Source organism: Colossoma macropomum, unplaced genomic scaffold (genome assembly GCF_904425465.1).
Source record: "Colossoma macropomum unplaced genomic scaffold, Colossoma_macropomum, whole genome shotgun sequence".
Taxonomy (NCBI): Eukaryota; Metazoa; Chordata; class Actinopteri; order Characiformes; family Serrasalmidae; genus Colossoma; species Colossoma macropomum.
In genome coordinates, this window is record NW_023494806.1 from 10,908,557 (window position 1) to 10,925,945 (window position 17,389).

The window sequence follows — 17,389 nt, forward strand, 5'->3', positions numbered from 1 at the left end:
AGCCCCACCTCTTCATTGTCATGGGGGTTGATATCTTTGCAGTATGACCATGACAGTAAAAGGACCATTTGATCGACATGAAAAAGTCTAACGATAAAGCTCTGTTTTTTGTGTGATGTGCAGGAAAATTATCTTGCTCTTTTTAGATGCGCTGCTTCCGCACGCTACTGATGATTTGCTGTTTCCCATCAGACTGATGAAACCTGATGCACTGAAGCACATGCTTTCATAAAAATGGGTAAAAGTCCCAGTTATTCGAATTGCATTCCTTTTTGAATATTTTAGTCATCTCATTTTGTCATATATTCATTGGCGCCCTGCTTAAAACCATTAGGGCCTGTTTCCCAGACACTGATTAAGCCTAAACTTTATCTTAATGGAATTTGCAGTACAACATTGGTGTTAATCCAAGACTAGGCTCTAGATATTTTCTTATTATTCCTTACTTTAAAGGAATACTCCAGCGTTTTTCCAGCCTAATCTAATATCTGTGAATCTAGGCATGTAACAGTACAACATATTGTATTGTATCACATTGTATATTGGAGCTGGTTTATTATCTTGTGGCTAAAGCATTAGATTAGGATGCTATAAAGCACAGCTTTTGTTTCAAGTGTTGTACTTTTATATTATTTAATGATCTAATAAAATGAAAATGGAAACATTAACAAGTTAGTGTGAGGCATTAGATTGAAATGCTATAAAGCACAGCTTTTGTTTCAAGTATTGTCATTTTATTTAATGATCTAATAAACTGAAAATGGAAGCATTAACAAGTTAATGTAAGGCATATAATTTAAATGTAAAAGCTTTATTTTTGTTGTATCAAATCGAGACACCAGCATTCACATACAGCAAATTAGAGTTTTGTGTGGGACTGTTTTTTCAGGCCTGCTCCTGCAAGATTAAGCTTGCTCCCACAGAAAGTTGGAATCATTTGTCCCACTCCACCATTTATTCCCAGTAAACACAAAGCAAGAATTAAACCACAGAGAGGTTATTTTTGGTATTTTGCTGGACTCGGCAGCTGTGGCCATCGGACCGAAGGCTCCACCGTCTCTGTAAGCTATGAGAATTCGCATGTTGTTCATCTGACCGATTGCTGCGATATTCATTGATCTGCGGGTTTTCTCTTCATGCATTCTTCGTCCCTATCCCGCCCGCAGTGGCTGTTTACCTGCCCGCTCCCGCACACAATACTGAAAATTAGTCCCATGACACAAAATGTTGTGGTGGGTCCCACGGTCCAGCTGGAGCAGTGCTGACCTCTACCACAAACCACCAGGCTATTTCTTTAACACACAATGTCAACATTCAGTCTTTAAAACTACTTAGCTTAGTCTTGTGATAAAACCAGTTTGGAGAGTCTCTTCTCAGAGTGATAGTTATGAACCCTTTATATCTATGTATTTGTATGTTCCCCAGCTGCATTGCTCAATGATGCCACAGCCTAAACGGATGATTGTTTGCTGTCTAGTCAGGGTCAGGTTGACTAGGACCAGCTGGTGGAGTGGCAGCAACAGTCGGGTGCCCCGTGGCAGTGCCAGGGGACGCACACACACGGGCCACCCTGCCCAGGTCCCAGCCCTCACCCCCCCACGCTAATGGACGTGGCCTGGACTGCCCATATGGCCCGAGCAGGCCAGCGGGCTCAGGAGGGCCCTGGCGCTCGAGGCCTTCCTGCCCGTCCCTCCTAAGATATTAACGAGAGCGGCTCCAGCAGCCAAGGCAGCCGGCAGCGTTATGGATGGGTTTGGTAATGGGACAGCACAGGCCGGGCGCTGGCCGTCTCCTCCGATGAGGAGAGCTGCAGGAGACGCACAGCTGTTCCAGCATACACAACAGATTGTGCTCCACACTGAGAGAGAGAGAGTGAGAGGCAGAGAAAGAGATGTGCTGTCTGTCTCTGTTGTTGGCTGGGCAGTCATCCATGGCACTGCTACTTCCTCTTTGTTCCTGTAGGAAGAAGTTAGCTAGCATGTCTGCATAGATGCAGCAGGTATCATCTTTCTCTCGTTCCTGAAAGTGCAGAATTCTCCTCTAGTTAAACCTGAGTTCATGTCATACAGATCATTCCAGGTGACAGTTTAGTTTTTATTGGGCCTTTTTTACAGACCCAGATTATTCTGAAGCTTGTACTAAAGAATTTCCAATGGCTATCGGTCATTGTCACTGCAGTTTAGACCAAGACTAGGGTTGATTGATGAGAAACCGACCCACTGTCTTTTTGTTTATTTTATGCCGCTATTATAGCATAACCCAGTGACTTGTATAATATTACACAAAGACACAAACCTTATAAAGACAGGGAACTTCATTCACTGAAAACTCAACATTGGAATATATGAGTAAATGAAATTTGAAAATTATACACCATATAGATAAAAGTATTGGAACACCCGCACGTTACAAGTAAGGGAGCTTTCATGGCATCCCATTCTAAATCCATAGGCATTAATATGGAGTTGGTCCCCCCCTTTGCAGCTATTACAGCTTCCATTCTTCTGGGAAGATTTCTACATGATTTTGGAGTGTGTCTGTGGGAATTTTTGGCCGTTCATCCAGAAGAGCATTCGTGAGGTCAGACACTGATGTTGGACGAGAGGGTCTGGCTCGCAGTCTCCGTTCTAGTTCATCTAAAAGGTGCTCAGTGGAGTTGAGGTCAGGGCTCTGTGCAGGCCAGTCAAGTTCCTCCACACCAGACTCACCCAACTAAGCCTTAATGGACCTTGCTTTGTGCACTGGGGCTCAGTCATGCTGGAACAGAAAAGGTTCCCAAAAAGTTGGAAACATACAGTTGTCCAAAATGTCTTGGTTTGCTGAAGCATTAAGATTTCCCTTCACTGGAACTAAGGGGCCGAGGGCAACCCCTGAAAAACAACCCCATAGCATTATCCCTCCTCCACCAAACTTAACAGTTGGCACAATGCAGTGAGACAGGTAACATTCTCCTGGCATTAACCGAACCCAGACTCGTCTGTCAGACTGCCAGATAGAGAAGCATGATTTGTCACTCCACAGAATGTGTTTTCACTGCTCTGCTGAGTCCAGTGACGGTGTGCTTTTACCACTCCATCCGCTGCTTGGTCATTTAAGGCTTGCATGCAGCTGCTCGGCCATGGAAGCCCCTGCCATGAAGCTCCCGTTGCACAGTTTTTGTGCTGATGTTGATGCCAGAAGAGGTTTGGAATTCTGCAGTTACTAAGTCTGTAGAGCGTTGGCGACTTTTATGCTCTATGCGCCTCAGCACTCGGCGATGCGCTCTGTAACTTTACATGGTCTGGCGCTTCATGGCTGAGTTGCTGTGATTCCTAAACGCTTCCACTTTTCAATAATACCACTCACAGTGGAGTAAGGAATATAAAGGAGGGAAGAAATTTCGCAAACTGACTTGTTGCAACGGTGGTAACCTATTACAGTACCACGCTCAAATTCAGGGAGCTCTTTAGAACGACCCATTCTTGCACAAATGTTTGTAAAATGCATGGCTAGGTGTTTTATTTTGTACACCTGTGGCAATGGGACTGAATGAAACACCTGAATTCAATGATTAAGAGGTCTGTCCCAGTACTTTTGTCCAAATAGTGTAGGTGCAAATAATTAGAGAGATTATATAGTCATATTGTATTTTATACATAAACTTCAATTTCTTGTTAGCTACATTAGCTATAAAGCTCCAGTGCAAAACTAAAGAAACAAACTTAGGGACACCAAACATGAGTAAGGGGAAAATGACAAAAACTGGCTGAACTAATATGCTGACATTAAGCAGCAAAGGACCTCATGTTCAGTTGTTTATTTGCCACTTGTCACTCAGCTGCAAAGTCCTATGATTTACAGATGAAAGTGCAACTAAGTCGGGACAGTAGATAAAATGCAAAAATAACGTAAAGCCATGATTTATAATGTCTACTTTGACCCGTATTTGAACAAAGCCAGTAGAAAGACGTAGATATGTACTGTTTTAATTCATCAACTTCATTGTTTTTTGTGTATAATTAGAGAGTATGCTGTGATATCTAACACTTGTGAAAAACGGCCACTGTCAGCTCAAATAAATGTGGTCAGCTTGAATGATTCATTCAGTAATTACAGTGTTAATGTAATAAATGTGCTAGGCCTCACGTCAGGTCCATTTCTGCATGCCCTTAGAACAGGTTAATGCCAGTTCTGATGAGTCATAGCGTTACACAGTGTAGTGTTGCTCCTGCTTCTTTTCAATTTTAACACATCTGTTTCAGCTCATCAACCAATTGTTAAGCCTTTCATGAGACAGGAGGAAAAAACTAAGTTGTGCTCTCAAGGACTACATTTGAGTCATGTGACCTTATGAAAAGGCATTTTGAACCGTCTACCCTTTAAGGCAGAAGGCTGTATTGTCATACAGCAGTGCATACTGATCTTGAGTGTTGTTTTCTGAACAGGAGCGGATGGAGGTGTTTCAGGAGTTCTCCCAGAGTAAGACTGGTGTCCTGCTGTGTACGGTGAGTCTGTAAAGCAAGAGACACTGTTTCCTGTTCACTACTTTGTAATGCAAGTGTTGTGTATGGTAATTCTCTCATTTTAATAAAATGTTGTTGATTTGTCTTTTGCACTGCGCTTGTCAGCACTTACTGTACCTTGTAGCTTTTGCCCTGCACTGAAGGTTCCTCTCTTACCTTTTTGGACCATCTTTCACTGTTGTTAAAATGGAAAGTCATTTAGCACTTGCATTAAAGATGGCTACTGTTTTAGCTACATGTTTGGATTGTACCTGCTTCACAAAGTAAATCACTTTGGATAAAAGCATCAAATGTAACAAATGCATTGAGTGAACAAAAGGGTGCCACAGAGGACAGAGAGACCTTAACTATAACTCTTCTTTCTCTTTTCTCTCCTCTCTATTGCTCTCTTGCTCTCTTTCCGTCTCTTTTTTTCTCTCTCATCCTCTCAGTCTTTTATGCTCATTCTCTTTCTGTATTGCTCTTTCTTGCTATGTTCTTATTTTCTCACCCTTTCTGTTCTTTTCCTTTTTGTTTTATCCCCTCTCCTCTCTATCTTGTTGTCTTTCTGTCTCTTTCTGTTTCTTTCTTTATTTTCTCTCTCTCTCTCTCTCTCTCTCTCTCTCTCTCTGTGTACCCCCCTGGCCCAGCTGTTGGCTGTAGGGCCATAAGGGGAGGTCCTGAGGGAGGGAGTTCTGTGTTAGCTCTGGCGGCCATGCAGCGTCTCTCCAGGCTGAAGCTGCCAGGCCTGGCCTGCTCTCCTCAGCCGCAGCAGAGCAGTCTCCCTGCATGTGAAAGGTCTTAGTGACTGGTGCCCACTGACTGTCTGCCAGGCTTTGTATTCGCTCACTGAACCACATATGCTTACTGCTCTCAGAGGGACTCACTGCTGTCCCTGTCCTGAGCCTTTTAACCTCACAGGCCAGGATTTGAGTGTTTTACTGGAACCTGGCAAATTGAAATGTTCAGCCAGTTATTGGCAATTGGAATTAAACATAAACTTTACTGAGATTTCCTGTCGATAAATAACTTACTTAGAAAGTCTTTCGTCTTTAGGGAAATTTGTGAGTGTTGTGAACACTCTGAACCCTAGGCTTATTACTCTGTTTTTAATCTGAAAGGACTCATATCCTGCATTTTTGTTGTATATTTTTATGTCATGTTACTTGTGTGGTTTTATGTACCAAAAGCACAACCATTTTGGAGCCTCTCGCAACCTTTTTACAACGCTGTTTTTAAAAAAAGTTGCTGTGCAAAATGTAAATGAAAGCAGAATGCAATAATGTGCGAATCATTTAAATCCTATATGTACCTGAGCATAGTGTGAAGATAACATGGTGGTCAGGTGTTGAAACTGAGAATTTTATTGTTTTTTTGAAAAATATATGCTCACTTTAAATTTGATGCCAGCAGCGCATTTCAAAAAAGTTGGGATGGGGGCATGTTTACCACTGTATTACATCACCTTTTCTTTTAAGCTTTGTAAGCATTTGGGAACTGAGGAGACCAACTGCTGTAGTTTTGAAAGTGAAAGGTTTTCCCATTCTTGCTTGATATAGGATTTCAGCTGGTCAACAGTTCGGGGTCTCCTTTGTCATATTTTTCATTTCATGACGTGTTTTCAATGAGTGACCTGTCTAGACTGCAGGCAGGCCAGTTTAGCACCCGGACACTTTCACTACGGAGTTTGGTGCACATTTGGTCCTCAGCGGTTAAAGGGGTTAAACATTAAAAAGAGGACTTTTCATTCTCTTCATTGTCAGTGCATACTGTTGTGAGTAGTTTGATGCTTCTACTGAAGAGGAAAAAATAATCAATAAGAAGGAATAAAATGTGATTTTGAATTTTGAATGGAGATGCTCACCAAAATAAAGGATTTCAGTAAAAGGATATTAAATATTTTATGATAAAATATTACATAAATATGAGAAGACAGAAAAGTTAGTGGCAGCTGTCCCTGGCTCTGTCTGTAGTCCCGTCGTTTTGTAACATTATTCCCTGAATAAATGAGTCATTTTAATGGCACTGACAGACTGGCCTGGCCCTGCACTGGCCTCCATCTGCACTCCGCTCCAGAGGAGCAGTGGACCCCAGGCAGCTCTGAGCTCTGCCCAGCCAGGGCTTATCCCGACTGGGCCGCAGGACCAGGAGAGGGAGGGGTGCTGGCCCAGAGTGCCATGCTGCAGCCTCTCTCTCTTCCAGCAGTTATTAATAAAGAGCTTATCTTGGCTGGGCACCACAAATCTGTAAGGGATAAAGGAGAGAAATCAAGAGAGTAAACAGTCTTTGTTTAGAGATGGATTTATTTTCTGTCACGCTGCCTGTGCTGTTCTGTGTTTGTTGGTGGCTGTTTGAAACTGCCTCAGGAGAAGGTGTCATGTTATGCATTTTTCTTCTGTTAACGTATTGTTTGTGTTTTCCTTTTGTAAAGGACGTGGCAGCACGTGGGTTGGATCTTCCTCAGGTCACGTGGATAATACAGGTGCAGTGTCTTCCAAATACCCTCAGACTTTTCAAGTCACCTATAACTAAGAGTGAAACGATACACATTCAGATTCAGAAGTATTTTTGTTCTGAAGTCAACATTTGATTTGAAATATTTAATGTGTTAAAATACCTTAATTCTTCAGTGCTCCAGTTATATACTGCACAGATTTGCATAGAATAATACAAATGTTATGTCATAACAAGGTCTCAAATTATACATTATATGGCAAGTCTCAATTTTCAACCTCAGAAAACTGAAAAATCAACATCATGTCACAAAAACATCATGATTGTAGATTTTGCACAATTGTTCAACAGTTACACTGTGTAGTATTTGTTAAGGTACTGTTAAGGTAATGTTAAACATACTCCCACTGATGCATTGCACATCAAAATGTTTTGGGATCACCAGTTGCTGCTGTGTTGTTATAATGTTGTCTACTTTTTGTTTTGCCTGTTTGTGAATTATTGTTCATACTTGTAAACATCAGCTATGGCAGTAGATGAAAATCAGGCTAAATCTGTCATATTTACATAAGATACTGAGTGTATTGTACCTATTATATAAACAAATCAAGTAAAGTATGTTGTGTGTTATGTTGTCTCACATGTTGCATTTCTGTTGCAGTATAATCCTCCCACTTCCGCTGCAGAATATGTGCATCGTGTGGGCCGAACGGCACGCATTGGAGCTAAGGGCAGTGGTCTCCTTTTTCTTACACCTTCTGAGACCACCTATATAGATGTCCTGGCCAAGCACAACATCAGGTCTGTGGATTGATTGCTTTATCCCGATTCCGGTCCTAAAGGGCTGGAGTCCAGCACAGGTTCATGGCTGCTCAGACATACCTTAATTCTAATTCCATTCCAAACTTTTTTCAATTTTTGCACACACACACACACAAGCCTTATTCAGCATGCTCTGATGAAGCCAATTTTCAGAAGTTAACAAGCAGTTTAAACATCTAAAGTGATATGAAGAATTAAATTATTTTAAAATGGGAAATGAAAACAGTGCCAGTGTTGCAACTGTGGTTAATCTAGCCTTTTATCCAAACAAGATCAAATTAGCTAAGCATATAATATGAGCATGTGGGTATATGCTTCAAGTCTATTTTTGCTGCTTGCTCTGAGTGGCATGCTACTTAAAGCATGTACAAAAACTCAAAACTGGTGTGGGGAAAAAAAAAAAAAAAGAATCTTGACTTTAATGTAGTTGAAGTATGCATTATGTGGCTGTTTTACCCCTGAAGATGCAAGTTTGGGATTGGATGTGTTATCAGCAGACACCCACTATTAAAGGATGTGAATCAGGATAAGGGAAAACAAACTGGGATATTGGGACATCCTTACCAAACTGGCTTATGGCCCTCCAAGACTGGAGCTGGACCCAATCTTATAGCTAGTCTCAAACACAGGAATTCGTGGTTAAGATTAATGTGGCATAAGTGGACAGAGAGATGCTGTCATATGTAATGGAAGGTGGTCAGACTTCTGTTGTCTCCTTTCCAAAGCCCACAGTATGGCAGCGAGCAGCAGTGAGCTAGGCTGATGGATCTTCCATGATATCCACACTGGCAGCCGTTGAACGGAGCCCATGAGAGCCATCACACACACTCTCGCTCTCACTGCGTGAATGGAGAAACCACAAAGACAGAATGGATCTGCTGCTGGAAGCCCTGCAGCCACAGCACTCCATCTTAGATTACAGATCATTACAGATTACAGAAACCTTCAGTCTCCAGAGGGAAGCAATAGATGGATGTAGGGGAGGAATAAAGTCTTCAAACTTTAATGCCCATGTTATGTTAGTTTGTAATGAGTTGCTGTAGGGGAAAATATTGTAACGTCTGGGGTCATCAGTAGGGCTGTTTCTTGAAGTTGAATACTTTTATGGTACCGATTGGATTACTTCAGTACTACTGAATATCAAAAACATTAACATTATTTTAAAGTCTTATCAGTGTCAATGAGTCAATATATGTTGTATATACATTAATAATGTCAACTTTTGTAATTTTGTAATGTCAGTTTGTAATTTTAAAATGGTGTCGGGTATAGAGTATAGCTCAGGAAGTGGTGTTGAAGCTGAAGGTATCACTATCAAAAAAATTGGAATGATACCCAGCCATAGTCATCAGTTTCCACAGTAGTCTGTTCATTAGAGATTCAAGATATATAAGTGAGATGTATTTTCACCAGTACGTAGAAAAATGTAATCATCATAACTGATAATTACAGTCAATGGCTGGGTACTCCATTTCTGCTTTTGCACACATTGATACATGTATAGTTACTAGTAAAAGGGCCTTTTTAGAAATTTACCCATGGATCATTCACTGAATTGGACAGCATAGTGCAGGGGTTTTTAACCTTTTCCACCCCAAGGCCCAGCTGTTTATAAATATAACGCATAGCGAATTTTTATGTTTAAGCTTAGCTATTAAATGGGGTCCAGCTCCAGTCTTGGAGGGCCATAGTCTAGTTTGGTAGGGATGTCCAAATGTCCCAGTTTGTTTTTCCTTATCCTGATCTAAGTCCTTTCATAGTGGGTGTCTGCTGATAACACGTCCAATCCCAAACTTGTATTTTCAAGGATAACACAGCCACATACTGCACACTTCAAGTACATTAAAGTCAAATTTCTTTTGCTTTTACACGAGCAAGCAGCAAAAAAACAGACTGAAGCATAAAGCCACATACTCACGTTGATGCTTAGCTAATTTCATGTTTTGATGAAAGGCTAGCTTAACCACAGTTGCGGTACTGGCACTGTTTTCATTTCCCACTTTAATGTAATTGAAAGCTTCATACCACTTTAGATGTTTAAACTGCTTGTTAACTTCTGAAAAATGTGTATAAAAATATACAACATAGATTTTGGACTGTGATTTGGTGCTGCCTCCACTGCATTTTCAGTGAAAATACTGCACTGGCTCTTCCACAAGAGTATTTGTTTGGTCTTGAGATTTTAGCGCCTCATCTGAAATAGCCAAATCACAGTCCACTCACTGGGCTTTTGGATTAGTGCTGTCACAACCCACAATAATAAACCTTACTTCATATCTGCTCTTTTGTCACTGGTTTATCACGGAGTTTAACCACTCAGGTCGCTGATACATGGTCAAAAATAATTGGTAAAATCAGACACGGATCTTTGCTATTATTTTGTAGCTTGATTGTCATTATTTATAGCCTGCATTATGCCAGAGCCAGACGTTAAAACAGGCAGATCATGCTGACAGTACAGTGCTGACATGCTGCTAGAAGAAAAGGTAATGCAGGCTCAGTTGATGAATCCCCTTGTTTCATCATAAAATTCATTCCCACCAGCAGTGAACTGAACCAGGGTTTGTTTAGAAGCAGACCGAGACCCACAAGTTTTTGCCGGACCGGTTCAGCTGTCTGTTGCAGACCCGAGGATGGGTGGAGTGTTCACACATGTCATAATGGAGCGAACTAAAGAAAAAGTTTGATGGGTCCACACCAAACGACGTAGGTGTGAAAGCACCCTTAGAAACTTCTCCAACTGTGGCTAGCTAGCTGTTTGCATCGCGCGCACCTCGGCTGCATTGTTTCATTAGCCTAGTAATGCGACGTATTATTTGTTCATCTCTTGATATTTATATTGGTTATAATTTGATATTTAATTATTAATTATCTTTATGATTCAAAGTGACATTACTGGCCCACTAGAAACTACTTCCTCCCCCTGAGTACAGGCCTGCGGACCACTAGAGAATATTTCACGGCCTACTGGTGGTCCACAGCCCGCAGGTTGAGAGATTGAATGGTCTACTTCTAATGTTACATTTAACTATCATTGTACGCGGCTCTGAATAAAGACAACAAAGTGCTGTACAATAAAATCAAGGAATTTCAAACAGAAAAAGACAAAGGAAAAATAATACATTAAATAAATAAATAAATAATTAAAATGGATTAAATTATACAACAACAAAATACAGGTGACAAGATGAGAAGGAGCAACAAAACACACTTCTGTAGGACTTGATTAGGCTCACAGTGTCTTGTCTGAGACGATTTCATAAAAAGGATAAGCTGTTCTATAATTTAAGGGCTGCCACAGACAAAGCTCTGCCTTCTGTATCACAGCTACGTGAATTTAATCAGTGATTCCCTTAATATATGGCTTATAGCGTGAATTTTTTTTAAATGGGAAAAATGTAAAATTATCAGATATTTATATCAGCAAAAAAGAAAAATGATCAGATATTTATTTCACCATCAGCTACAAAAAAAGCATTTTTTACTAAGTCTAGTCTGTTTCTAAGTCTGTTCTGCCAGCCTGACCTTTACTCTCTGTGTTCCAGCCTCCATGAGATGAAGATGGACGACATCTTGTCCACTCTGAAGCAGGACGAGCGGTTCAAAGGCAGGGGGAAATGGGACAGTAGGGTAATTTTGACTCCCTGTAGCTCTTGGCGACTCATGCTGCTCTTCTTGGCTGTGTGCAAATCTACTTGGCCAGGTTTTCTATGGAACACACCCAACACATTTGGCTTGAATTATTTAAATTGAATTCTGGACATATAAGGTATATATAGCACATTAATAGTGTAACATGGTGCTGTTTCGAAAGCCTTCCTCTGTTCACAACCTCTTTCACAATGAGGGCCTAAACACAATAGTGAGAGAAGGCCTCGGCCAGCTCCCAGGCACTCTTAATCCTCATTTAATTTCCTCTTCCCTGCCGTTACCAATTGGCTGCTTCTGCTAATACCCCCTGTGGGCACTTGTCAGCTGGGAGGTCAGAGGTCGGGGGACTGAGGGGGAGGTGTCTCAAAATACAGTGTGTTTAACACATGCCTTATTATTATTTTTCAGTTTGACAAGTACACCTCATTGGAAAACTGTTTATTTGATTAAATTTGATCCTGACTGAAAAATACTTGGTTAATGTGCAGTATGTTTACTTCTGTATAACAAAGACTATTGTTTAAGAAAATAATCTCATGAATTAGGAAAATAGCCTCATTACCGCTTCAGACAAAAAACTAATGAATCTTATTTTAAGTCTTTTGTTTCTTTATAGCTTGTGTTTGTGTTTGTATGTCTGGTCAGAGATCTGCAGGTGCGCGAGAGCAGGAGGTGCGAGAGAGGGCCACGGTTTTACAGACAGACTTTGAGAACTATGTCCATGGCAGTGCAGAGTCAGTGCAGGCTGCTAAGAAAGGTAGGTTTAGTCTGATCTGCACAGATACAGAACTGGTGTTCAGGCCAAGCAAGGGCCATACTGAATATTAAATGGAATTTGCTGTGGTGTTATGCACAGATTCAACTCAGTTTAGCTCAAGTATGAAAGACTAACTGGTGAAAAGACAGGGTAAACTGTACTCTGATGTGCTTCTAGCAGTAAGAATGATTTCAGGCCTGCAGGGCCTTTGTCAGGAACATGCAAACATGCCGTTTTTCTATGCAAATAACATATTACCACTGGAGGCATATACCAGTATGTAAACGTGCCATTTTTTTCAGACATACAAACTAAAAAAAAAATTCTTATTGGAAAAACAGAGATTTCCAAAACTAAGGTAGAAGCTCCAGCAGTGAGACAGGGTTTGTTATCATTTATTGCATGTTGCCTATTAATGCTCTGGATGCGTAACCAAATTTGAATTATATACTGATCTATATTTGGGAAAAGAGAGATCTGAAAGGTAATCTATGAAAAATAGACAAAATCTAAAATTGGTATAAAGGAAAAAGGGCTGAGAAATTCACTCACAAGTCCTAATTAACCAGAAAAATGTTGATCATTTATTCGGTTCAATATTACTCATTTGTGTTCCTTTCAAGCTCTTATGTTCGTTTAACTCTCACCGCTCATCTGCTCTGAATCCTGTGTTTATCTTGTTTACCGTCCTTCAGCCCTGCAGTCGTTTGTAAGAGCATATACGGCGTACCCCTCCGCTCTCAAACACATCTTCCACATCCGTAACCTCCACCTGGGTCACGCTGCCAAGAGCTTCGGCCTGAGGGACGCGCCCCAGGGTCTGTCCGCTGCCACGGCTAACAGCAAGGAGAAGAAAAAGGGCAAAGGAAAAGACATTAAGAGGTATGGTGTTAGGATTTGTATTTTGTCTTTGCTGTATAGTCTGAGCATAAGCACAAGGTTTTTTTTTAATATGCGTATTCAATTAAAGGATTACATTCCATTAAGCTCTAAAAGCAGCACGAGCTGTATTTTACTGTTATAGTTTTTTTACCAGTTATTGTAAGAGATTTCCCTCTTTGCTCATCCTTATCTGTCTGCATGCAAATGCAGTCTGTATTTTCCTCGTCAGCTCTTTAAAATTAGACCCTGCAGTTTTTGCCTTTTTTACTGGATTTAATTTTCTTAAACAAGCATTAGTAATTTAGGCATTTCTCCTTATGATCATATTTGATGTCCTGTGTTAATTACCTCTTCTAAATTATTACCTTATCCACATTTTTATATTTTCATTATTACAAGTCTTTTATTTTCAATTATTCAACACTACAAGATTGAGAAAATGAATGTACTTTATCGTTTAGTTTCTTTTGGCCACATTTGTTCCTCAGAGACGGAGCAGAGCTCTGTGCCAGAAGACAAGCAGGCTTGGCAGCTGCATATCTTTCCCCATCCTGGGGCCGCAGAAGGTCAAAAAAGAGTAGTCAAGTCCTGGCCTTTACCTGCTCTGTTCTTTCCCTGCCTCCTTTTTGGCAGACGTTACACTTCTCTCGTTCCTCTCGCTCCTGCGTTTAACGCTTGGCGGGCCAGTAGGAGCTGCTTTTTGGCATAAGCAGTGTGGTTCTGGCCAAACTCTGTCTTTGCTGACACACCTATTGCTAGTTTATTGGAAAGAGATGAACTTATGGTGCATTCGGACGTCTTTGAGAACTTGTGAAGTCAGAAAATTGTCTTGTTGGCCAAAGCTTAACTCCACATCACCAGTTTCTTTTATTTTGTTTTTGTTTTTTGGGTTTTTTGTTGAAACAGAGGTCCAAACTGACTTTCATCTATTGACTGAAATACCTTCCTTCTTTTTTCATCCATGAATTTAAGTCTAAACCTTATGTAAGACAGTGTCTTGTCAAAGGTTGAATATTGTGTTGGATATTTGGTATAAAATTACCAACTGCTACATGTAGGGTTGTTGTGGTGACATTTTCATGGTATGATTATCTAGCCATTTTTATGGTTTGAAGATATTACAGTATTAAGCAGTCATTTTAATTACTATGAATATAGTTGTATGCGTTGTATTTGCAACTTTGTTAGATGTTCAGCTTCACTGGGAATAAATCACTAATTCACACATTTGTGAGTTTATGAGGACCGTCGGAAACCAGCAAAAGCCTGGACTTTACGAAGTAGTTTGATCAAGACCCCTGACTGGAAGTTCTAAAACTTGGATTAATTAGGTTTATGGAGAGTAAAGGTGTCTTGAGCTTGGCTTGGTCAGAGAAAGGAGGTCATTTCGGAGTACAGGTGGTGCATGAAGATGAAGGCTAATGGGCAGATGTATCCGATCTGTTGTGCGTGGACATTGCAGCATGGTTGCTAGGCAGAAGCTGTGAGATTTGGCCACTGCTGGACGCTGCAGGGTTATTAGTGGTCATCAGAATGGCCTCCCACAGGATCCATAACATACAAGCTGCAACCTGAGTCTGGTTAGCTGGGCCACGTCCAGACTGGTCCCGGAGTGTGTGTGCACGTGTGTGTGGTCAGTCTTCTCTGCAGGGTGCGTTATATCTCACTCTAGCAAGGCAAAGTGGACGAAGTGGTGTGTGTTTGTTTTTAGAACTTTGCGATGACCAAAAGTGATCAGTTGGGATTAAATGTCTTCATAATGATGGACATGACTTTTGTAGAAGTCACAACATTTTTGTCTGAAATCATGCTGTTGATATCAAGCAAAACAAGAGCCAAAAGGTTGTCTTTTGGTCAGTGAGGTAAAGCATACAGTATTGTGCAATAGTTAGAGTTTTGAATTACCATTTAAAAAAAATCCATTAAGAACAAGTTATTCGTTTTTCATGATCAGGGAAAGAAAACAGAAAATATGTGTTTTGTAGAAAATTACACCGAAGCATCACAGGAACTACATGTCATCGCTGTCATCTCAGTTTTTGTCAATTTTAACTTTTCTGCATCATTTAAACACAGCAGCTGTCTTTTACGTTGTGTGAAAATTTCATGTAAAGTTACTGTTTTGGAGATGCTTGTTTTTCTTTGGATAGCATAAAATATTAGTACATCTTTCAGTATCTAGTGTGTCCATCCTTTGTCTTTATTACAGCTTCCATTCTTTTTGGAGGACTTGCTTTCACACCAACATACCTGTGTCTGTTTGAGCTTCTCTTCAGTCTCTCGCGGTTCGAGGGTTTGTAGCTGACCTGCACATATGCAAATCACAGACCATTAATCTCAGAAAGTGTCATTTAAAATTGTGAACTATTATTTCAGTGTTTGGCTGTATTTCAGAAGGAATAGTGTTTGTTGTACCTCTCGCTGCTTTGGGTCTTCTTGGTCCTGTTATTCTGCTCTCTTTCATCCCCTCTTTTGTGTTAGTGGAGTGTTTGAGAAGCAGCCTTGAAAGCCTTTCTTTTCATGCTCTCCAACAGAAAGAAAGTGTCAAGTATCGTTAAGTAAAATTGCACGTTAAACTTGTTTAACTCCAGGTTTGTGGCACATGCAATTTACCTAGAAAGATGTGAAATTTTACATGTCTCTTGTTAATACTCAGATACAGGGTCTTTAGTATTAAGAATGTCTGTACTTCACAGTGCTCATGGATTCCCACTCCATGTTGGCAGAGAGCTTTGTGATTGTCTCTGTAGGTTTTGTTTTAAAGCTTAGCTTGCAGATCTCCTGAAAGTGTTAAAAGTTTGTAATTTTTGTAGCTGACAGTTGTGTTGTTGCTGTCGTAACAAAAGCTTTACTACTTTTTTGTTTTTTATTACTTATTTAATTATCTTTTTTTTATATCATTTGAAAACTGCAGCTATGCTTTGGGTTATTCTATCTTTGTGGTGGCAAATGGTCTCCCACACCTTTAAGGTCTTAAAAATAAGCTTAGATTATGAAGAAACCACAGAAAGTTTTATATTCTTTGTTCTATTCTTCGGTTAACCAACACAGATTTAGATGATTCCTCTTTTTGAAATTTTATTTTAATCATTTTTAGTCGCGTCATGCATGAAAAACAATGTCACAGCAGTGACTTCACAGATGCTGAAGTATTAAGTGAAACAACAATTTTGATGCTTCTCTTTCAGTTTAAATTGTAAAAATGCATTAAAACGTCTGTCCTATGTTAAAATTATTTGAAATATATAGTTTTATTTTAATAAATGATAAATCGTGTACATTTTTATCGGCGGTGTTACAGAAACATAAAACGTCAGCTTAAATTAAAAAAACAAAGTCTTTTTTTGAATTACCTTTTGAATTACGTCTTGTATGGAAAGACTAACGAGTTCACGGTTGGTGATATCTGTTCTGATATTTCTGATAAATTTGCCTAAAATTCTTCCAGCTTTATATGTCGCAAAAAGATCAAGTGATTTTAAAGTTGAAGTAACAACATGAATCCAATATTTTAATGTAATTATAAGTGGACTTTATTGTAGAAAAGCTCATATTTTAGTCTTTTTTTTGTCAGTAGTGTTGCAACTTTACTGATGTTCAGTATAACATTACTAAATTTAGCACAATGACTCATGTATATTATACTACAACATTTTTGTATAGCTGTAGCAGCAGCTTTCAAAAACAGTGCAAGTGTGCTTCCCTGCCACATATTATTTGTCATAAAATTGCCAAATAAAAAGCAAAATAATAAATAATAAATCGTCGTGTATCACTAGTTGGCAGCATTTGTTTTTTGTTCTCTTGTAAAGTTAGTATGTTGAACATTTTGTTTGGAGTTTTGTTTCGACAGCAACATTATTGTTTTTGTAATGTAGATGATGGTGCTTATGTTGTAAAACTTTATAAACCTGGAGTTTATTCACAGAGATATTGATACTCCTCCCTCTCTTTGTTAGCTGTGTGTGTGTGTGTGTGTGTGTGTGTCTAACAACTGGTAATTGGCAGGGTGACCTGTAGCAAGACCTGTGAAGGGAGCCCATGGAGCAGGACAATGGACTTCTGTCCCTGAGGGTCAGACCCCCAAGCATTCGTTTAGACACAGACACACACACACTGATGTCCAGACAACAGATGATTCTCATAGTGTATTACTCAACTGTCATAGCTGACAGCTGATGAATATATCTCTATACATCTCAATTTACATCTGTCTAGCGATGCACCAAAATAAAAATTTTGGGTGAAACCAAAACTGAAATTCAGGACACACTGAGCTGAAAACTTAAACTGACAACCAAAAAGTCAGAAAGTAAGTAAATACACGTTACATGAAATAAAC

General features: G+C 39.9%; 1 protein-coding gene across 2 annotated transcripts in view; it reads left to right on the forward strand.

The window, feature by feature from the left end:
* The window catches only part of ddx31 (DEAD (Asp-Glu-Ala-Asp) box polypeptide 31), a 35,673-nt gene that overhangs the window by 11,324 nt on the left and 6,960 nt on the right, over positions 1–17,389 (forward strand). For both annotated transcript variants that reach the window (XM_036598536.1, XM_036598538.1), the window contains exons 15-20: positions 4,425–4,484; positions 6,913–6,963; positions 7,597–7,736; positions 11,303–11,387; positions 12,054–12,165; positions 12,861–13,047. In XM_036598536.1, coding sequence (XP_036454429.1) covers positions 4,425–4,484; positions 6,913–6,963; positions 7,597–7,736; positions 11,303–11,387; positions 12,054–12,165; positions 12,861–13,047 — 635 coding nt within the window. The remainder of the gene's footprint in view (positions 1–4,424; positions 4,485–6,912; positions 6,964–7,596; positions 7,737–11,302; positions 11,388–12,053; positions 12,166–12,860; positions 13,048–17,389) is intronic.